Source organism: Equus quagga, chromosome 5 (genome assembly GCF_021613505.1).
Source record: "Equus quagga isolate Etosha38 chromosome 5, UCLA_HA_Equagga_1.0, whole genome shotgun sequence".
NCBI lineage: Eukaryota > Metazoa > Chordata > Mammalia > Perissodactyla > Equidae > Equus > Equus quagga.
This window is the reverse complement of record NC_060271.1, coordinates 66,997,003-67,019,834: the sequence shown is the minus strand read 5'-3', so window position 1 is coordinate 67,019,834 and position 22,832 is coordinate 66,997,003. Positions and strand designations below refer to the sequence as shown.

At 54.8% G+C, this 22,832-nt stretch overlaps 1 protein-coding gene across 3 annotated transcripts in view; it reads left to right on the top strand.

Moving 5' to 3' along the window:
• Window positions 1-22,420, top strand: part of ATOH8 (atonal bHLH transcription factor 8) — a 32,115-nt gene extending 9,695 nt beyond the window's left edge. Inside the window, exons 2-4 of one of the 3 annotated variants that reach the window (XM_046663495.1) lie at window positions 8-199; window positions 1,411-1,524; window positions 21,351-22,420. In XM_046663495.1, the coding sequence (XP_046519451.1) occupies window positions 8-199; window positions 1,411-1,524; window positions 21,351-21,356 (312 nt within the window). In that variant the 3' untranslated portion in view covers window positions 21,357-22,420. Of the gene's footprint in view, window positions 1-7; window positions 200-1,373; window positions 1,525-21,350 lie in introns of all 3 variants that reach the window. The other 2 variants (XM_046663494.1, XM_046663496.1) reach the window with 2 other exon arrangements.
• Window positions 22,421-22,832: the final 412 nt, after the last annotated feature.

The window sequence follows — 22,832 nt, the reverse complement described above, 5'->3', positions numbered from 1 at the left end:
TCCCCAGGTGCCGTGTTACTCCTATGGGCAGAAGCTGTCCAAACTGGCCATCCTGAGGATCGCCTGTAACTACATCCTGTCCCTGGCGCGGCTGGCTGACCTCGATTACAGCGCCGACCACAGCAACCTCAGCTTCTCCGAGTGTGTGCAGCGCTGCACCCGCACCCTGCAGGCCGAGGGACGCGCCAAGAAGCGCAAGGTATGCGCCAGCCACTCAGGCAGCAGCCTCTGGGGGGGAGACAGGGAGGTGGGAGCGGAAACTTGGGGCACCCCACATGCACCCAGTCTTCCAAAGGGGCCAGCGACATCAGCCTCTTGAGGGTTTGCTGGAGGTTGCCCCCAGAGCTTCAGAGCTCCTCACATCCCTGGGATTAAGGGGGTGACTCTACTGCTGGGTACCTTGGACAGTCACCCAAGGGCCCTGGGCCTGGGTCTGCTGGTCACTTAAGTGAGGAGGAGGGCAGTTTCTCTCTGAAGCTCTTTCTGGCCTTGTGTGCTCTGGTGCTGAATTGCCAGTGTGGCCCCTGATAGCTGTCATATCAGGGTGAGACCTCCTGAGCAGGCTGACAGCCCAGGAGAGCCCTTGGGCATGTGTTGGGAATGTGACTTGGCCTATGGGTTCCCTGAGGCTTACATTAGGGCAGGTGATAGTCATTCATTCATGCATTCATTCATTCATTCATTCTGGAGAGATTTGCTGAGCCCCAACCATGTGCTGAACACACTGGGCAGGGACATAAAGATGACAGGCATAGGTTTCCAGTCCCCACTTAGCTCACAGTATGGTCAGTAGATAAGGGTGGGACAGTATGGTGAGGAGATCCCGGAGGTCTGTGCTAAGGACAGCAGGAGGTCAGAGGAGGGACAGGTTACCTCTCCTGCCCAAGGGTGTTTGACAGGACTTCTTAGTGTAAGTGATCTTTGAGGTGGGACCAGCAAGGCAACCAAGAGGTTATTAGGCAGATGAAGCTGGGAACAGCATCTGAGGCAGAAGGAAGAGCTTGTACAAAGCCTGATGTGTTTGGAGAAATATGTGCAGGAGGAAAGGTGTTGGGCACAGCTATGTTCCCGGATGGCACATGCTTCCAGCATTTCCAGGTGGGCATCAGTGCCAGGCAATGCAGAGCAAGGCTTGTGGCAACCCTCTGGGTCTCTATGCCCATGAGGCTGGAGGGAGAGAGATGGAGGGTGGGACCCAGTCTAAATCCATGAGGAGGGTGGAGGCAGTCAGAGACACCCAGCTCCCCTGGGCATCCAGGGATGGGGAGGGTGGGGGAGCTGAGTGACTGGCATCCTCCATCCGTTCCTTCCTTCTGCCTCCTTCCTTCTTCCTGGCCTGCCCCTCCCCCTTATCCCTGACATTCCTCCCCCAGCCCCTGTTTCCAGCAGGCCCCTCTCTGGGTTCTCCAGGTTTCCCAGAGGCCCCTGGGCCCCAAGCCAGGGAGGCCCTCCATGGACTGTCCTGCCTACTACACCAGGGAGGGCCATGGCACGTCCTCACCGCCAGCCACTGTCTCCGCTGCGGTAATTGCATGTTGCATTCCTGGGAGTGATTTAATGTGCACCAATTAGATGAAATCCTCATCAAGTGGGTGAGAGAGGAAGCACCACTGGCTGCTCACAGGGCGGCTTTCCTCTGGAAAGTGACACGGGTAAATTAAGGGCGTGATTGATGGCTCCATGCAGCGCTCTGTGACAAAGGAGGTTTGTAAACTCTCGGTGAACTTCCCCTGGCATTCGGGCGCTCCGGAGGTGTAGATGGGCAGAGTGGGCAGGAGCCGTTTTCTCCATCTCCGCCCCTCATTCACCCCTCTCCCTGAGTCCTCCCCTCACCCACCAAGGCAGGAGAACTGAGGCCCCCTCCCTTCCCTGTTCCCTGGTTGGAACACGGTGCCCTGGGCTGGGAAGGAGGCTTGAAGCCTGGGAAGTGAGGAAAGAAGGGAGAGGGGGGTGAAGATGCCCAGCAGAGATGAGCTTTTTGCCTCCCCTGAAATCGCCTCAAATCTAAGACTCCTAGGAGGCCGCCTGGTCCAACCTCACCAGTGTCCAGATTGGGAGACTGAGGTGGCTGGTTGTGGTTAAGAGGATCAAACAGCCCTGAGTCCAAGTGCAGGCTCACCACCTGCCAGCTGTCATCTTGGACCCATTCTGACCCTTGTCGAGCTTCAGTTTCTCCTCGATAAATGGGGATGGCGGAAACATCATCAGTGATTTCTAAGCTCCTTTCTAGAATGACTTTCCAAGCAGAGGTCTTGCCTCACCTCAGAAGGGCCTGGGGCAGCTTGCATGCCCATCACCCTCCCGCCGGGCGAGCTATCTTGGGGCTGCCATCCCCCCAGCGCTGTGCCTGGCCATCACCATTGCCAAGAGGACAGGGTCCTGTTGCTGCTGGGACATCTGAGGCCTTCACCAGGCTCTGCCCCTGCCCTGGCAGGTTGGGGGTTCACAGACCCACCCCACACCTGCTGCTTGTGCCTTCCTGCATCTCTGTCACCATGCAGATAGGTGCGTTTCAAGGTGTCCTCAGGGTTGGTCTCCAGTGACCTTCCCAGGGGCCCCGAGTGTCTGGTGTTAGGCTCCCATTTTGTTAACCGGAACCAAAGGGGCTGGTGTCCCTGGATATTCCCTCCTTCATTTGTTCATTCATTCATGCCGTGTTTGTTGAGCACATGTGGTGAGTTCCACGCTGGGCAATCCTGTGCTGAGCATGTGGGCACTGTGATGGGTGTTTGTGGTGGGGTGGTCTTGACCCTCCATAGTCCCTGTAGACAGATCCTGTGGATTTGGGGCTCAGATCAAACCCCTTCTCCATCCCCTGCAGCCTCCCACCCTGAGGGTTTGGGGATGGGAATGAGCCAGGCTTACATTCTAATGAGGGAGAGAGGGAAGAAAGGAAAGAACTAGAAAACGTGTGCCGATGTAAGTGATTGGCTCAAAGGAAGTGGCTGATGAACGGCAGCTGTGATGATGATGACCATTGCCAATGTGATTGATGGCGATTTGGGCTGTCGTGCTAGAGCATGGCTCCCTCCTAGTTCTCGTGTCCCTGAGAGGCTGGGCAACCCTCCTTCAGGATGCTTCCTTTAGAGACTGTGAGATCCCCAGCAGCTCTGATGAGCTGCCCTGTCCCTCCAGACCTGTGTTATGAATGGGATTTAAAGTGAACTCAGCTCACGCCCCAGGCCCCAGGTGCATCCTTTTGCCCATCTCAGCTCTTCCCTGCTTGGGGTGGGGACCCGCATCCCTGGAACGGTGAGTCGTCCATCTCTGGGCCTTACAGGACGTGACTTTGGACTCAGAGCCCTGTTTGGACGCCGCCGTCACGCAGAGAGGCCCACGTCGGAGGCCGCTCAGCAGAGAGACAGGCGGGCGGAGTGAAGGGCTCTGGAGAGCTCCGTTCTGACTCCTGCTGCAGCCAGAGATAATGCACGTTAAGCACCTGGCTCTGGGCCACGTTTCCACAGCTCCTGTTTTTAAAGCAGCAACTCCTGGGAGCTTCTGAGGAGGAGGGGAGGAAGAGGATGAGGAAAAGGAGGAAGAGGAAGAAGCGGCAGAACCGTTCTTCCACACCTGGACTGGGCTGGTCTTGCCAGACCTGCGGAATAGGAAAGGACCGATCTCCCCACAGTCTGGGGCACCTCCTTCCAGCGATTTTAAGTCATTGAGTAATAATAACAACAACAACAACAGCTACTAACATCGATGGCATAGTTTAAGCCCTGGTGATAAATGGCCAGTAAGTTCCCACCGTCAGGGTGCTCACAGGCCCCGGGCTTGGGGTGGGGAGAGTTAAGACGAATCATGATGCACTGAGTTAAGGGCTGTACCAGGTCCTGGGCAGCGATTAGGGACCCTGGGGCGTGAGACTGTAGGCGCTGTGCCAGCTGGGGAAGGCTGGCTCTGCATGGCCGGGAGGTAGCTCCTCACCCTGTGGGTGGTCCGGAGCCAGAGGCGGCACTGATGCTGGTGCAGCTCCGTCAGACCCGTGTCTTTCCTCTTCTCCCTGCTGCTTTGTGGACAGGAGAGGCTTTTCTTGGTGATGGCAGGTCCAAGGGTGGTGTGACTTCTCTTTGCAAAAACATCTTGGGTGCAGGCTTCTGTAGCTTCAGTGCTGTGGACAAGCTGAAGGGGCACATTGGTTTGGGTCGGGGAGGTATGTCAGTGGGAGCTCAGGATGTTCTGAGGGGCCCCTGACTGTCTGGGTGCCCGGGGCTCCGACAGGACCCAGTGGCACCTGCTCTTTCTGTGGACTGTTCCAAAGCTCTGGAGCATGTGAGGCAGTCTTGAGAGCTCCTGCTCTGGCTTGATCCAGCACCCGTGTGCAGGGCCTCCTGTGCCCCCAGAGTGCTTACCGAGGGGCACTGTCCTGCTTCTGTGGCCACCTGCCCTGTCTGTAGTCACCCCTCTGGCTCCACTGCTGGAAGATGAGTTGTTTCCAGAAGTGATTCCTAAGGCCCTTTCCAGGCGGACTTTCCGAGCTGAGGTCTCACCTCATCTCAGCCCCTTTTCTGTCTAAATGACTGAAGGTCGCTCTCACTTCCCCTCTGCCCATCATGGGCATTTCACACAGATTTAGAGTCGCTCACAGAAACTGTTGGGACCCCAGTGCGAAGCACCCTGAGAATGCTGATAATACCCCACGTTCTTAGAGCCTGGGTTACATGCCAGACAACCTTGCGAGGTGGGTACCGGTGTCATCCCGCTGCACGCATAATGAAACCGAGGCTCAGAGGCCAGGGGAACTTGCCCAAGGTCACTTAGGCAGTAACAAGGTGTGCTGGGCTCCGGCCACCTCTCCGTCGTGGCTCCCATGTGGAAGTGGCTGGGCAGAGGGGGTTCCATTCCAAACCCTCCGGGCCAGGTTACCGAGTTAAATACCATTTGCTTTCAAAGCCCACGGAGTCCATCTATGCTGGGGAAAAAAGGAGGGTGGGTGGGAAACCACCATCAAATTCCCGTCTAGTCATAAAAGTGGATGCAATTTATTTTCTCTGGCATTCCAATTACATAGACGTTTGTCGCCAGCTGTTGGTTCTAACACGGAGTGTTCTCTCAGCTGCCGTTTCTCCTCTCCCACTTGACACTGTTAGTCCACACGTCTGGCGGGGCCTGGGCTGGAGGGATCAGTGGCTGGGGAGTTCCACAGGTGAGCTCAGAGCTGGCTTTCCCCGGCACGCTGACCGCGGTGCTCTGATGTTCCCTGGGTGGTCCCGAGGCGGGTAGAGGCTGGGGCGCTCCTGCCCTCTCTCCTTTCACACTCTCTCCACCCCCTCCTCCTCTGCTCTCTTTTTCGAATTGCTCCCCTTCTGATGCGCACTCACAGCTCTCACCCTTCTCCCAGCACACTGTGTGTGAATGAAGACTTGGGGTCTCAGGCGTAACGAGATGCTAAGAAAGTCACGTGGGAAAGAGATGCAGGAAGCTCTAACTGACCACCCCTGGGAATGCAGAGACCCTTCAGAGAACCCCGCTTTGAGCCAGGGTGCCTCTCTGGAAACCTCTGCAGAGGCTCGGTGGCCCTCGATCCAGGATGCTGGAGAAAGGTGTCTGTGTGGGAGGGGGTTAAGTCCAGAGAACTCCACAGTTCTTTTCAGTTCCCTATGGTGCTGTCATTTAACTTTAACGCACGCGAAAGTGCAACAGAGAGCCTCTCTGCGAGACTGTGAGGTAGGTAGAGGGGAGAGCTTTGGGGCTGAGACCTGGGTTTGAGTTGTGGCACTGGCACTTCCTAGCTGTGTAAGCTTGGGCACGTTACCTACCCTCTCTGATCCCTGATTCTGTCATCAGTAAGGTGAGAGCCCACATACCTTCCTTGCCGCCTTGCTGGAAGGACTAAACAGAATCCCGGATGAGAAAGGGCTGGCATTTTCTTCATGAGAACCAGAAAGGAGATCTCATGACGATAGCTACAGGGTAACAGCTTCATGGGGAGCCCCAGAAAGGAACATCCCAGAAGAGGGCAGAGCCTGGGGGGATGAATGACTGGCCAGCTGAAAGGCAGATGAGGAGGAATAGTTCTGAGCTGGGGACACCTGTCTCTCCAGCACTCAAGGGCAAACCCCTGGTCCTGTGCCTTTACCAGGAGGCAAGCATGCAGCCAACCCAGAAATCCCTGCGCTTTTAAAATTCATAGATTCATACCCCAGATCATGCAGAGTGTTGGCTGTACACAGTAATAATGCTGATAAACAGACTATCACCAACAATCACACTCACTGTGTTGTGAGAGCCCATGGCTGCCAGGCACCTCACACACATTGTCTCTACCCCTTATACACTGCCCCAACCAGTGAAGACCTCTTCCCCCATTGCACCGAGGGGAAACTGAGGCCAAGACAAGGGTAGTAACGTGCCCAAGGCCGGGTGGCTGGGAAGTGGTGGAGCTCTTTCGAGCCTATGGCTCTTTGGTTCCAAGCTCCGAGCTCTTCAGTCCGAGGCCCACTGGCCCTGAAGTTCGCCCCCTGCCTGGCAGGGTGGCCTGCGCCCGGGAGATCTCAGCGGGTGCCCGGTGCAGCGCTTTGCCAGGAGCAGCAGCTCTTATGTAAGCGACAGGGCTGCCACACGTGGAGGCTCCATTTAGCTGTGGGGAGCCAATAGCCCGCTGGGGGTGGTGCGGGGTGGGGTGGGCTGGGGGGTGTCACCGGCCCGAGCGCCCCCAGCGCTGCACTGCCAGCGGGGCCTGACACCGGGTTAAGTCGCCTGGCGGCTTCTGGCTGCAGCTGGGAGCATGCCTGGTTCCCATTCGGGCGCTGTGGTTTTGATTAGCTGTTCTGCAAGGCGGGCCTGGTGGTGAGTCCATGGGAGCTCCGCTGGAACAGAGGGTCCCCCGCCCGGCCGCCGCGGCCCCCCCTCCTGGCAGCCCCAGACTCCAGATGTTCGGAGCGCTCGCTGGGAAGGCCTGCTGGCGCCACGGAGGGCAGAGGGCAGGGAAAGCACGCGAGCTGGAAGCCCAAGCACTCAGTCACCGCAGGCCTTGGCAGCCCGCCCAGCCCTCTGCTGGCACATTCCCCAGCTCTCCCCTGGCCATCTGTTCCCAAAAAACCCTTTCAGAGCCTCATCATCACTCAGGATACAACAGCGTGAGCAGCTGGTTTGGAGGCGGCAGGGAAAACCGTGCAAAAGGTCCTTTGTGAGAGAGGAAACTCGCTTATGAATAACAGGGCTGATGCCGTAAAAGTTGGCGGCTGGAATTCGTGTTTCTCAGGCGCCGCTGTTTTCTCTTGACTTTTTATCTCTGGTTTTTATTTTGTTTCCCCTCGTTTTCTTTTAATGTTGTTTCTTCCTCTTCTAACACCCGTTGTGACTTTTCTTCCTCCTCTAAGGTGCCCAAAGGCCACCTAATTAGCTCTCCTGGATGCTGCCGAAGTTTTTTTTTTTGCTTCTCAAAGCTGTTCAAATTGGGGATGGTTGGAAGTGGCTGTTTTTATAAAACCTCAGCTGGAGGCGGAAGGTCCCTGGGAGGATGCAGTGTGGACAGGGTCCGGCCCATTGGTGTTCAGGTCTTGGACGGGCAGCAGAAAGTCATAAACCAGAGCATAAAGGTGCGAACAGTGTCCACACAGAGGGAGGGCCGGGAGCCGGAGATAACCGGAGACCCCCCATCAGCCCGTCAGAGCCTGTGGGAGAACAGGGGCATTAATAACACCCCTGTGCCTGGGCGCCTCAGCTGATTGCGGTATGACACGAAGCCTTTTTTAAGAACTGGCTGCTTCCCCTGCCAGAAGCTTCTGGGAGATGTCTGCCTGGAATCTGGGCGCCTCCTGGGAGCAGTCCCCGGGTGGCCTGTCCGGGGGCCCATGGGGTGCTGGGGCAGGGCTGGGAGCTGGGAGGCTAGCTCTGGCGGGGAGAGAAGGGGGCAAGGCCTGGCCGCCTTCCTCACAACCCCTGGGACCCCCGAAGAGGAACTGAGAGTCAGGCCTGGGGCTGCCAAGTGGAGGTGGGGAGAGGGACGCCTCCTGAGTGTCAGATGGTGGTGATGTTATGGGGGGCACAGGTCAGGGGCAGGGAACTGGGGGTTTCTCCTTTCCTTTCTCGATTCCCTGCACCTCTTTACCACAGCCTGCCTCCCACTGTCCTGTGAAAGCCAGAAGCTCCAGCAGCCCCTCACCCAGGCAGTGGGAAAAGCCTGTCGTCCACACCACGGCGCGTGGCCAGCTTTTTACAAGCCGAGGATTCTGGGCTTTGGAGGGTGTTTGTGTGTTTCATCTGCACTTTACTCAGGCCCCATATTCGTTCCTCTTGCCTTCCTCCCTCCTCTCTCCTCTCCTCCCAGTTTCAGCTGGAGAGACAGCAGCTCCCACAGGACCAAATATTTATGTTTGTCGCAATTTCTGGGTAATAAATCTCACCGTCTGGAGGGCTCAGCGTGGGCCGAGACCCACCCTCCCGCTGTGGCCTCTGTGGGCAGGTGTCTGGGGCTGGACTCTGCGTAGCCTCAGCTCTGGCCTCGGGGCTGTGTCGCCGGGTGGCCTTGCTCAAGTGTCTTATCTGGAAGATGCCCAGCCTGCCTCGCGGATCTCTCCAGGGATCAGTGACACAAAGGATGTGACATTGTTTTGTAAACTCTGCCCTCCCTCCCGTGTCTCCTATGTGAGAGGTTGGTCTTCATGGGGCCAAAGGTGAGGAGGATACGGGGGGAGGAGGAGTGGCCACTCGGCCCAGGTCCCTAGTGACAATGTGGAGTCGGCCCAGTGACCTGAAATTGCTCTTCAGCACGAGGCTTCCAGAGGACAGGGCTGCCCTCCCACTGGTGTGACCAGACCTGCCATGTCTGCTGCCCAGCCTTGAGCCCCTGTACCCAGCACAGTGGAAGGTCTGGAACAAGGGCACTAGCAGGCCCTGGTTCCCCATCGGGCCCTGAGCATGTCATCCCCTTTCTCCCTGCCCCAGTGGACCAGAAAGCTGGTTCGCGGGGAAATTATAAATGCCTGCCTTCCTCAAGCTCCTAGTGTAAATGTTTCTAGAGGGCGAAGTAGGGAGTTGTTCCCCCCTTCACGGCACTCCTGCTCTCTGCCCAGAATTCATGGCCACCTGGGGCCTGGCTCGGCTGCCCAGCTGCTCCCCAGCTCAGTCCGTCCGCACCTGAGCCCCTCCCAGCACCTCTGCCGGGAGCCAGGTCTGACCACCTCCCTCCCCTGCTCAGCACCCCTTCAGGGGCTCCCCTCAGGCAAGGGTAGAGGCCAGACTCCCTTATAGGGCACCTGACCCTGCCCCCCTCCCAGTGACCTGGCTCCAGCCGGTCACTGCCTGTGTCCCAGTTTACACTCCAGCAACACGGAACTCCTCGCCCAAAGGGGCTATTTTTGGCCTCTGTGCTCATGCCGTCCCTTCTGCCTGCAGTGCCCTTCTCCCCTGTCTGGCTGGCTAACTCCTGCTCATTCTGGAAAGCTCAACTCCTCCTGGAGGCCCTCCCTGACCCCTACCCCAGCCTCCTCCTCAGGGCCCCACTGCACGGTCCCCTCACTGCCCTCACCACAGGGCTGTGATGGTCTCCTGAAGGAGAGCATCCTATGATATACTGTGATGTAATGATATAAAATATTGTGTGATACCCTACTGTGTGCTATATTGGGGCTCATTTTATGTCATTACGTTATATTTTCAGGTGATATGTGACATATATTATGTGATATTAGAACCCCTATACCACATTATGTTACGTTACATCGTGTCTGTTGAGTGCTGCCTCTCCAGCTAGACTGAGCCCTTTCATCTTTGTGACCCAGCTCCTGGCACATAGTAGGCCCCCAAATAATAACACACCGTTCCTTCAGCTAAAACCCTTGCAGCTGGGGAGGAATGTTCCTGTACTGAAGGCAAAGACTTGGAAGGGTGAACTAGGGGCTTCAGGACACAGCTAGGGAAATGCCCCTGGGTTCCCCTAGGCTCCTGTGTGGGGAGCTTGCACTGTTGTTCTCTCGAGTCAGTGGAAAGCTCTGCATTTCAGATCACAGAAACCCCTCAAGTAGCAGTTTAAACAAAGAGGGGCTCCTGTTTCTCATAGGAAAGCTGAAGGGAGGCAGCTGCTCCCTGGGTTCCAGGCTTCTTTTGGTCTTCACCTCATGGCTACATAGTGGCTGCCACAGCACCAAGCCCTTTATCCTCACATGACATCCAAAGACAGAGTGGGGGCCTCATGGGAAAGAGCATGTCTCCTCACCAGTTCGGTCAGTCCTGCCCAGGCATCCCCCACCTGCCCTGAAAGAAGGATTTCTCCCTCTGAAACTGAGAAAGACATCAGGGTCCCTCAGCTGGGGGGAGCAGCAGGGCAAACAGCCACCTGGCTCATCCTTGGAGGATCGGCCCTGATGGTGACAGGGTGATTTTCTTCCCAGTGGGGCTAACCAATGTCATAACCTTAACCACAATGCCAGAACCCCACTTCCACGAGCTTGCCCGCTCCTCACCTCAGCTCTGCAAAGTGGGTGCCAATAGCCCTATTTTACGTTGATGGCCCTGAGATCCAGAGAGCCTAGATGACCAGGTCAGGCCACCCGGCGACCTTGTACCTCTGCGTAGTGTTTTCCGAGTTGCAGAGCCCTCTTGTGCCCGTTTTTCTCCTGAATCCTACAGCAGCCTCCAGGGGCCCGACCTCCTGAGGTCCACATTGTTAACCTTGGGAGCTAGATGGGAGGCTGGGGCCCGGAGAAGGGCATCACCCAGGGCGCACAGCTGGGCCAGGCAGGCGGGGCCGAGGCAGGCTGGTCCAACCCCAGGAAACAAGTGTTTCTGCATCCAGACCATCCCTGTCCTCTGCTCTCCCCAAGGTGAAGGGAGAGCTGCAGGGGGTGTCTGGCTGCGCAGGACCCGGCGCTGGGAGACGTGGGTCTGAGTCCCAGCCCAGCTGCTCTTGAGCTCTGTAACCTCAGACACTTGCCTTCTCCAGGCTTTGCTTTCCTCATAAAACATGGATAAAAATATCCATGGTGAGGAGGTGACAAGGGATGATGGCTGTGGAAGGGCTTTCTGGACTGGAAACACTGCACAGTCAGAGGGCATTCCTGGAGGACGTTGCTGGTCCATCAGGAAGGTGGGCAGAGGGACCCCGAGTGTCCCCTCCCCATCCAGTGACTTAGGGAATATGGATACCAGACTGGGCTGCCCACCAAGGACTTGATTCCATTGCCAGGCAGAGTCCACCGGGTCTGTCCTTTGCTGTCTGCCTTGTGTGTGAGCACATACATGCACCGGTTTGGAGTGTTTACGATACGCCAGGCATTATTCTAGGTGCTGGGTCACTTTGGAGAACAAAACAAACAAACGCCCCGCCCTTTGGAACAGAGCTTAATGACACAAAGGCTGTGCGCAGAAGCTCGTAGGAGGGCCCCGTGGGGACGTCTTTGGAGTCCCCCTGTCTTAGTCTGCACACAGTTCTTACACGCCTGACTCCCTGGTCTCTCAGATCAGAGCAGCTGAACAGAGACGACCTACAGAAGCGTGAGGCCAGCTCCCGGAGCAGGTGCAGGGACGGCCCCCGGAATCACGGCCCGTGGCCTGACGGTGTGGGAAGAAACGGAGAACAAAAGGGGCAGCGCCGGAGGCTCAGAGGAGCCAGGAGGCTGGAGGCCATTTAGTGTCGGGGTGAAGGGCCCCAGAGCCTCAAGGACCTGGGGCATCTTCTGTGCCCAGTGCCCAGACGGATGTTCCTGGGCTCGACCTTGAGTTGTCAAGAGGAAGCTGAAGGACACGCAGTAACGTCTGACCGAGAATGCAGGGAAGTGCATCAATCACCGGGGAAGAACGTGCCCAGGCTGTTTTGGCACAGAAAACACGAGGCTTCCTTTCTCTAGAGAAATTCGCTTCTGCAGAGCGGCTTGTGCTCCTGGGGTCAGCGTGGGGAGGGTGGGGTCCTTGTCTGTCTTGCTCCCTGTGGGATCTCCAGTGCTTCAGTGGAGTCTGGCAGGGTCTACACGATCGGTAAATATTTGCTGAATGAATGGAAGCATGAGGAATTGAGGGGTTTTCAGTTGTCTTCCACCATATCTAATGGGTGGCTCCTCTGTGCCCAGGACTAAGTGGGGCCCTGGCAATCTAAATTGGAGACACACAGTTCCTGCCTGAAGTTGCTGATGGGCAAATGGGGAGCGGGGGAGACCCACACACATGTGTGCTCTGACATGTGGCTGCCTAATGCTGAGTGCTTGTCCTTGCAGCCATTGTGTTCTTTAATCCTCTCTACAACTTCGTGCAGTACATTGCTATTATTACCTTTTTATGGGTGAAAACTGAAGCACAGAGAGGTTAAGTAACTTGCTCAACGTCACACAGCTGGTAAAATGGAGAAGTCAGGATTCAGACAGAGGCCAGCTAATGCTGTAACTTACACATTTAACCACCATGCTGTATTGCCTGTCAGCGGGTATGCATTTGCACATGCATGTGTGCGTGTGGGAGTATATGTGTGTGCACTCTGTGCGTGTGTATGCATGCATGTAGGCGAAAGAATTGTTTTTCTTCCCGGTCTTGGCCTCTCCCTGTGCAGCTGGAAGCTACTTCTGTGATGTCACTGATGGACAGGGTGGCAGTGAGTAAAGAGCCCCGATCAAAGATGTCCCACCCCTGCCTGGATCCCATAGTGGCCCCAGAGTCTAGCTATGAGGGGCTTAGGGATGAAGGGAGGGGCACAGGGAGGTGTTTTTCTCAACTTAAAACTGTATTTGCACACTGCTTTTGTGGAAATTGTTTGATTATTTGGACTGTCCAGGGCCCTCATCGCCTCTCCCAGCCAGCCATTATTGCCCCCCCAGTCCTGAAATATCCACAGTTAGACTCTTCTGGGGTGTCCTGGAGACACACGATGGTCTTTGCATAGGCTTGCCAGCCAGCACTTTGGCATGAATTGGCTTGTCTTGTTGGTGCCCCATCGCCCCTGCTGTCACTTTGTGGTCAGGGCTAGGGAGGGGAGGCACTGCGAGATGCAGAAGAGTGATGGGGAGCGGTCCCCAGCGGGGGAGGAGGCAGGCCTGATGGGGATCCGTTGACACTGTGGTTGGGGGTGTGTGTGTGTGTTTAGTGCGGGGAGGTGTTTGTGTGAGGGTCATGAGTCAGGGCCCGCTGGGAAGCTGTGGGGGAGCAGGGCCTTCCTCACCTGGCTGGGCCACCTGTCTACCCAGCTGTCTGCTCCCCTGCAGCCTGCCTGCCTCCTCTGGCTGTGGGGCAAGGTCATGGGCTCCTTAAGCTTCTGGGGCCTGGAAGAGCAGCGTGTAGCCAAGTGGAATTGGCTGGACAACTTCACAGGATGGGAAGCAGATGGGAAGATGCAGCAGCTGGGCCTTAGGCCTCACCGGGGCCAGCTCGACCCTCACGGTGCCCTGTACTGTGGGTGGGGTGGGGTGGGGGCCAAAAAAGACAGAAAGGCTGATGGATGTGGAGAGATAAACAGAGGCGAGGCCAAGAGAGAGTTGGCACAGAGACACACAGGCAGAGTGTGGAGAGGGAAACAGAGCCTGGCAGCCAGAGAGAATGGCCTACAGCCCAAGAAGGCGTCAGCATGGCGGGGCCCTCAGGTCTCCCTGGCCGTCCCCTGCAGGCCCATGGGCTCCTCGTGAGCTCTGGCTCTGGGAGTGCCAGGCCTCCCACGGCCGGCCACCTTCCCTTAGGTTCCAGGGGACAAAGACTGAGATTTTCTTAGCACCAAGGAAGGTGGCAGCTGGGTGGGTGGCTTGGGGACTTGCCAGTCCCTTTGCCAGTGAAGAAGCTGACCTCTCTCAGGGTCAAGGGGTCTGTCTGCTCTGCGCATCCTAGCAGGGTGACCTCGGGTGAGTGAGGAAGCTGCTCCGGCCTCCATTTCCTCGTCTGCAGAATGGAAGCAGAGATGGCTCCTCCCAGGGGTGGCGTAAGACAGCACAGGCAGAGGAGCATAGTGTGGTGCCTGGCGCGAGGCCACCCTCAATAAATGGTAGCTCTGAGCCCCAGTTCACTCACTTCTGTCCCCAGGCAGAAGGACGACGTGGTGCCTTCCCTTGGGAGCTCGTGGTGGAGGTGTGTGGGGTGAGTGAGGGGATGATGGCGGTTGCACAGACAGTACCCCGTGGCGCACGGGGATGGAGGAGGAGTGGGTATGACGAGCTTCCGGAGTTCAGGGGAGAAACACCCTTTCTCCAGCCTGCAGTGGAGGTGGGGGCTGGGGGGTTAAGAGGCTGGACTTGAGCTGGCCCTTGTCCTGGAGTGGGGGGACAGCAGGGACACAGCCAACAGAACACTGCCCTCCCAGAGCTTAGGTTCCAGTGGACGAGAGTAACTCCAAGCAAGGCTTCAGGACAGGGGGGTCCGTGAGAGCGCTCACTCTCTGCTTGCCTGGGATGCCTGGGACCTGGCTCCCATCTAGCATCTTAGCACAGGAGGGGACCCCAGGTGACCTGCTCTTATCCTCAGCATTGTCTGCTGTGGTGATTGTTTCTTTCTGGTAGGAAAGTTCTTCTGTATGTCATTGACTGGCTCTGAGGTTTGAACTTATCCACTGGCCTCCGTTAATGAGGGGTTTAGACTGCCGGACTGCTCATGGCCCCGTCCCTGGGACCTGGGGCCTGCGGGGCAGGGCGGCCTCTTAGCAGCACGCAGCTGTCTGCGGGCTGGAGCTGGGAGCGCCTGCAGCCTGTCACTCTCTGCTGAGCGGCCTTGAGGAACAGAGCAGAGAATGGGCGGGGGCCACAGCATTTTCCAGCAACGGTGGTTCCTGGCTTTCCCTGGGGAGAACTGTAAGCTGCCCCAGGGCAGCAACTCTAACCCCAGAGCCTGCCACAGAGCTGGCACCCGGGAGGACAGCAATAAACCTTCACTGAGTAAATGAATTTTTCTCCCAAATCGTGGTCCCCAGGCAGATTCTCCTGACTCACAAGGGGCTCTGGCCGTAACTTTGCATCTCTTCGATGCCTGCGACCTCGGAGGGCCCTCCCAGCCCTGACACAATGTGATCCCTGATTCACGCCATTGTCCCGCCCTTGGCAAATCTCAGCCAACTCCAACTGCTCATAAATTTCCTGCCTGTCACCCATGGTGCCCAGGCCAGGCGGGCGGAGGCGCTGGGGGGGGCTGGTCCGTACCTGCTTCCAGTTCCCTGGGAAGTTTGGAGGCCAGAAGCCCAGGCCTGTGCTTGTGCCCAGAATAACCACAGCAGAGCTTGGCCCTTGGAGAAGATGTGAGAACAGGTCTCCCAAATGCCTAGATATATGGCTAGAGTGTTAGAGAAAACACAAACACCAGCTTGCAGTGCAATTTGCACAACGTGACTCCTCTTTCATATAGTACTTTGTGGGTGTGCCTGAGCATGGGGAAAGGATATGGAGCAATAGCCACCGAATGTACAGTGGTTTTCCCTTGTGGGGAGATGGAGGTAATTTAAATTTTTTTCTTCTGTTCCCTCTTCTGTATTCTCTAATTTTTCTATAGTTAACATGAAGTACCTATGCAATTAAGAAAATTATTGAGGTTTTTATTGAGATTATAGTCCGTCCATTTAAAGTGTACCATTCAATGGTTTTTAGTATTTTCACAGATATGTGCAACTATGACCACAGTCAATTTTAAAACATTTTCATCAGCCCCAAAGAAATCCTTTAGCAATCACCTCCTACCCCTCAGATATCCCCTTCCGCCGGCATTAGGCAACCACTCATCTATAGATTTCTCTGTTCTGGATATTTCAGGTGAATGGAATCATATGAAATGTGGTCTTTTGGGTCTGGCTGTTTTCACTTAGCATAGCATTTTCAGGGTTCATCCGTGTTCCGGCACGTAGCAGTACTTCTTGCCTTTTTATGGCTGAATGATGTTCCGTTGTATGGATCTACCACACTTTAGTTATCCACTTATCAGATGGTAGACTTGACTTATATAATTTTAAAAATCGTGTATATTTTTTAAAGAGACTCTGTTGAAAGCAAATTGCTCAAGATAACAATTGGCTCAAAGTGACTATTTCTGGTTACTTGTTTGAGACATTTCAGCCTGTGATGCCATTTTATGTTTTCAAACACCAGTCGGGGAAACTGAGGACCCAGCTCTTTGTGGGAGCGGGAACCAGCGCCTTCTAACGCTTCCGCTGTGCGCCAGGCCCTGCCAGGGGCGCAGCTCTGTTGTCTCATTGATTCTTTGCAGCTGATCTAGAAGGTGGGCACTATCACTATGCTCATTTTAAAGGGGAGGAAACTGAGGCTCAGAAAGGTTAACCAGCCTGCCCAGAGCGCCACGGCCTGCTAACTTTGAGGCCACGATGATCCTCAGTGTTCAGCATTCAGACCCGAACAGGAACCCCCTTTCGACCCCACACAGCAGTGTGCTTAAAAGTGAAAGGTAAAATCATGCCAAATCGTGTGGATCTTGAAAAATACTTCTCCCGTGTTCTCCCTACTGGTCTTTCATATTTTCATATTAAAGTAACTTTTGAAATTTGACTGTTCTTTTTAGGACAAACCAGTAAAAAACAAAAACAAAAACAACTGTCAGGATTTCAATCCCTTTGCACATCTTTTTTTTTGCAGGTAGAAGCCTGTATCCAAATTGCTTAAATATAGAAAAATGTATAATTTGAAGATAGTGAAAAATGGTTAGGTAGGTCATGTGGACGTCAGAGACTGAAAATGAATTTAAAAAGTAAAATAACTTAGCAGGCAGGTATCATCATTTTTTAAATGTCCCCAAAGTGTTAAAATTACCCTGCAGCACACAGAAGTGATGGAGGGAGGAGACCAGTGCACTTAAAGCCAGAGACGGGCCTCGTAAGCAGAGGAGGATAATTAGGAATAAAATAACTGGAAGTGAACGAGAGCAGAAAAGATGCAGACTTGTTCCAGGGTTCACAACAATTACCAAAAAGTCCCCTAATGCGGAGGCACGTTGACAGAAGTGCTCAGTGCTCCATTTGAAATAGGAAACGTATCCCATGGTAGATGGAAGCTACAGAAAAGAAAATGGAAATATTTATTCACTCGCTCAACAAGTCCTTATGGAGATGCTCCCATGTGCCGGGCTCTGTTCTGGGCACTGGGGCTACAGCAGGGACCAAAGCAGACCACGTCCCTGTCCTCGTGGGGCTGAGCTTCTGCCCACAAACAAGGGAACCGATAAAAAGGTGATTTCTGAACGTGATCAGCTCAACCACTTTGCCACACTGACCAAGTCCCCTCGATCAGACTCAGCGTGTCGGATGACAGGGAAGGGACGGGAGAGGCCTTCTTGTCCAGTTGTTTTCAAAGTTTATGTTAGCAGCAGGACGGTGTTAAAGGGCATCTTCTGTGGTGAGGGGCTGAGACACGGGGGGCTTCTTAGGACAGTGAACCAAGAGCCTCACCCAGGTGTACCCAGAGCCTTGGCCCACAGCGGAAACGCCACCCACAAAAGGCTGGGGGGTGGGGCTGTTGCGAGAGGGCCTCTTGACTGGGCTTCTCACAGGGAGCGATGCGGGATATTGCCAGTTTACATGACAAGGATGACAAGGGGTCTGTGGTGTGGTTGTCACAGGGGAGGTACTTGCCAGCCTCCTCCCCTGTATTTGCAATTATGCACATGCACACACACACACACGCACAGTGCCTTCTGAAGGGGTAGCATCGACAGGTTTGTCTCCTATCCCTCAGCCACGGCTAATATTGGTCCAGGGAAAGAAATCTGACTGAAGCTGGACCAGTTGGCTACCTCCGCTGGGTGCGTGGGGTTGGGATGCTGAGACCTGGCCGCTGGTAGGCAGGCAGGAAAGCAGCAGAGACCTGAAAGTGGCCGAGTGCTGTTTTTGGGGGGCGCATCTGGAGGGCAGGGCCGCAGATTGCCCCTACTGAGGTTTTCAGGCCCTTTGCTGCCTTTCCTGACACTTTCCCCGGCCTCTGTGAAATACTCTTTTGTAGCCTTAAATGAGCTTCCCTTTACTGGAAGCTGGAGTGAGTTTCTATTCCTCAGAATGCAGTCGCAATCACATGATCAAATGAGTTGGGAAAACACTGGGTAAATAAAGCCACACGAATTTCTTTCCTGCAGGACTTTTCAGAGCCTTTGATATGCTAATATACATAGTGACTTTCTAAGATGGGGCCAAAGTCTGTGGTGTTTCCCAGACTCACTGGATATACCTCACCTGGCTAGTATTCGGCAGAATACCCTTTGGAGAGTGCTAATCCCCTTGCTGTGCAAGTAAAGGAATTAAAGCACAGAGAGGGAGAATGAGTTCCCCAAGGTCACACAGCTGCTTAATCACAGAGAAGGTCTTGGCACCTAAGGCCTCCCAGTGTTCTTCCCACCACGCTCAATGGACATAAGGCTTCCTTGGACGGTGTTGTATGTGCTAGGATTCCTAGGTCGAGGTGGGTGGTGGGAATGCAGATCTTGCGTAGACACCAGGGAAAACGTGGGTTCAAGAGTGAAAGGTCAGGCCTTGGTGAGAGAAACCTCGTCTCCTTTCTCGTGGGTGGCAGCTATGTTCAGCAGAGTCTGAGAGCTAATAGAAGGTTGGGGGCTAGGCTGGCTGCCTTTATGGGGTAGCCAGTGGGACGGCTCCAGCCGACCCAGCCTTCCACGCCTTCCCCCAGACCACAGGCAGACTGCACAAGGACTCCAGGCCCACTCCTCCGCAGGGCCCGCCCAGGCAGCCAGCGCCGGGATGACGTGGGCTGTAAATCACCCCATGGACCACAGACCCAGTGCCATCCCCACGGGCTTCCTTTCCGCTTCTTAATCCTCCTCCTCAGACTTGGTAACAAAAAGCAGATTCCTGCTGGGGCCAGCCACGCACTGCACCGTGGGCTCGGAGAATGTGCGCCCGGACTCACCACATCAAGATGCTCCCTCCTCCCACTTTTCCTTTCTCCCTTCTTAGCCTCTATTAGCTGGAGGACGCTCCCTTCTCCTGGCCTGGCTCCCTCGCCCTCCTTGGACCCCACCTCCAGCCTTGCCCCAGCCTCTCACCTTGGCTGCCTGCCCAGCGGCCGCCCCAAGGCCTAGAAGCTCACCAGGGCCTGTGGTTAGCGGGCCCTCCAGCCTCGTGGTTTGGCTCTGTCCCAGCTCCCTGAGCCTCCGTTTCAGCAGGAGCAGCCTCTGTGTGGTAGAAGCAACATTGCCGGTCTGGATTCAAATCCTGGTGCTGCCAACTTGTGGCGCTTCCTTCTCTGGGCAGGGGATCGCTCACCTCTGAGACAGGGCTGTGAGAAAGCTGCCTGGCATGTGGAGATGCCTGACAGATGTTTTGCCTCAAAAATAAGTACTTAGCTGTTTGTTCAGGGTTGTTGTAAGAAGAGAAAGAGAAGTATGCGGAGCTGCATTTTTAGGAGAGTGCTGTGCGGGGTTAAGGGATCGCTGTTATTCTTTTGCGTTTTTCTGGGTAGACTGGGAACCTTCTCAGAGCCTCCCCACCAGCCCTGACCTCCCCCTAAAGCTGAAGTCCCAGCAGCCCCCATGACTGCTCCCCTCTCCTGTCCCTTCCCGGTAGCAAGTCACCCGCTCCGGTCAGTTTCTCTCTCGAGCAACACCAAGTTCAGCTGCCGGAGGACGATCTGAAGGTCAGGACTGTGAGGAGCGTAAAGATGGTCTAACCTAGTGGTTTTCACACTGCGCTCCTTGGCACCCTGGGTTCTCAGAGGTGCCCCAGGCTCTGTGCTGGAGGGGATGCAATAGGACTCGGGGTCTCCCCCACCATGTCCCCCCTGCCCCGCTGCTCCACATAGACCAGAACTATGTTTATCTGTTTTTTTTTTTAATTGAGGTTATGGTAGTTTACAGCATTGTGAAATTTCAGTTGCACGTTATTATTTGTCAGTCATCTTATAGGGACGCCCCTTCACCTTTGTGCCCACCCACACCCCCTTCCCCCGGTAACCACTAATCTGTTCTCTTTGTCTGTGTGTTTGTTTATCTTCCACATGTGAGTGGAATCATACAGAGTTTATGTTTCTCTGTCTGGCTTATTTCACTTAACATAATACCCTCCAGGTCCATCCATGTGGTTGTGAATGGGACAATTTTGTCTTTTTTACGGCTGAGTAGTATTCCATTGTATATATATACCACATCTTCTTTATCCATTCATCAATCTATGGGCACTTGGGTTGCTTCCAAGTCTTGGCTATTGTAAATAATGCTGCTGTAATGAACATAGGGGTGCATGGGTCTCTTTGAATTGCTAATTTCAAGTTCTTTAGATAGATACCCAGTAGTGCAATAGTGGGGTCATGTGGTATTTCTATTTTTAATTTTTTGAGAAACCTCCATATTGTTTTCTATAGTGGCTGCACCAGTCTGCATTCCCACCAGCAGTGTATGAGGGTTCCTTTTTCTCCACAACCTCTCCAACATTTGTAATTTTTTGTCTTGGTTATTTTAGCCATTCTAACAGGTATAAGGTGATATGTTAGTGTAGTTTTGATTTGCATTTCCCTGATAATTAGTGATGATGAGCATCTTTTCATGTGCCTGTTGGCCATCTGTATATCTTCTTTGGAGGAGTGTCTGTTTATATCCCCTGCCCAGTTTTTGATCGGGTTGTTTGATTTTTTGTTGTTGAGTAGTGTGAGTTCTTTATATATTATGGAGATTAACCCTTTGTTGGATGTATGATTTGCAAATGTTTTTTCCCAGTTGGTGGGTTGTCTTTTCATTTCAATCCTGTTTTTCCTTGCCTTGTAGAAGCTCTTTAGTCTGATAAAATCCCACTTGTTTATTCTTTCTATTGTTTCCCTTGTCCGAGAAGACATGGTGTCCAAAAAGATCCTATGTTTATCTGTTTTCTGTTTTAGGATTCCACAGGTCAGCCTTCGTTTCTACTGCTCAAAGGAAAGTTTTAAAATTATTAACCCACTCCAGCTGTGTCATTTTACAGATGAGGACATGGAGGACAGGAAGTTAAATGACTTGTCTCAGGTCACCCAGCTGGCGGGTGGATGGGCTGCAACTAGAGTTGGTCTCCTGACTCCTGGTGTAGTACTCTTGTCTAAACAGTGTAGGGGAAAGGGAGCTGTGGTTGGCTGTTCCCGTAGAGGGCAGGACTAACTCTGACATCCCTCAGAGGGGTGACAGGGGATTGTGGTATCAGCACTGGCTGTCCCTGAGTGCCTCTCCCCCCACCCCCTGTGGTCCAGCCCATCCCCCAAACCAACAAAATCAGCAGTAGCTCTGAAATGCAGAGGGGAGAGGAACCAGATGATGTGAGCTCAGGAGGCAGTCAGTCTTGGGTCCAAATGCTGGCTCTGCCACTTACTGAATCCCTCAAGATGCTGTTCCCTGCCTGGGCCATGCAAGTCCCTCCCAGGGCAGCTGCGAGCATTACATGAGAGGAGGTGCTGGGGATGCGAGCACCTGTACAGTTCGGGCCTTCCAGAAACAGGAGCTAGGATGAGGAGGGGCTGCTTCTGATGGTTGATTATTTCTTTCAGGAGTGACTGGCCCTGGGCTAGACCAAGGACGCTGCTGTGGGCCCTCTTTCCAGTCAAGCTTGAGGAGGTGAGCTCACCAGTCCAGCCTCACCTTCCTCTCCAAGATGCCATGAGACGCTCAGACCGCCGCCTCTCAGGGTCGAACAGGAGCACACCCGCCTCCCTCTCACCCTCTGCCCTCCCCCGGCCTCTCTGCGGTGACCTCGCACTTTGCCCTCTACCTGGTGGGGAGGGGAGAGGTCAGCCTTCCCCTGGCCCGGAGCCTGAGGCCCACCGTCTGGCTGCAGAGATTCATTGCCAAAGATTCGACAGACACTGAACAAAATGTGGTGAGAAAACCCCACAGTGAAAAGCCACACGGTTGCTCTGTGACTTTTGCTTCTCCTGTTGCCTGAGTCCCATCTCAAGCCAAAGACGAGTCAGCAGTTCCACTAGGGACTCATGGAAGGGATGGACACTTGGCGACCATTGGAAGCGCTTGACCCTCTGACCCGAAACTCTCTTTCTACACTGGGCCCTGAGCCCGCTGGGTGCAAGATAAGCCTTCTGGAGGCTGTGAGGGGCAGGGTGGGGGTGCCTGGAGGGAGTGGATCTGAGATCCCAGCCCATTCTGTCCCTCCCACTGGCTGCCCAGGCCTCTGACCCTGATTCTCAGTGTCCCCTGGGCCCAGGCTCCTTCTTGGGCCCTGAGCATCATGGGAAGGGAGTAAGGAGGGAAAGAAGCAATATTGACCACCTGTACCCCACCCCCAGGACTTGCCCCAGGGTGACCTGCCTAAGGGTCTTTGCTCGCTTAGCCAGCCCAACCAGCCACTCCTTGCCGGGGGCCTGCCCTCCTGGCTGGGCAAACGAGATGGTGCCCGGCCTGGGGACCAGTGGTCTGTTACAGGTTGTGCATGGGGACAGAGGTGGCGAAGGGACCAGGGGAATGGGCCAGTCTGTGGGGAAGGGGGACATGTTCAAAGCCAAGGCCTGCTCCTTCCTTGTGCTCAAAAGGCCAAAGCTGTTCACATCTGTGCTCAACCATCTGCTTCAAATTGAAGTAAAAGCCCCAACGTGTAAAGAAATCACTTGCCTGTGTTGAGTGGACTCTGTGGGTGACCAGGACTTGGGCCGGTCACTGAGGGGGTTGTGGGGGAGGGGAGAGGTTGGGCTCTGCCTGGAGGCTGAGAGCCCTCCAAGAAGTGGGCTGTGGGAGTGCGTGTGTCTGTGTGGGGTGGGTGAGGGGGCCCCACCATGGCCTCAGGCTGGACTAGTGACCAGGAGGCCTGTGAGGAGCTCTTCCACTTGGTACCTCACTTAATCTGCACCACGAGTTTATGAGGTGAGGGGCTATATTTGTGATCCCAGTTTACAGATGAGGAAACTGAGGCCCCAAGAAGACAGAGCCAGTCAGTGACAGAGCCAGTTCTCAAATCACACGGCCTCACTTTAAATCCTCTGCTCTTAACCCCTTTCTAACCCCGTAGTCCAGTCCCAGCC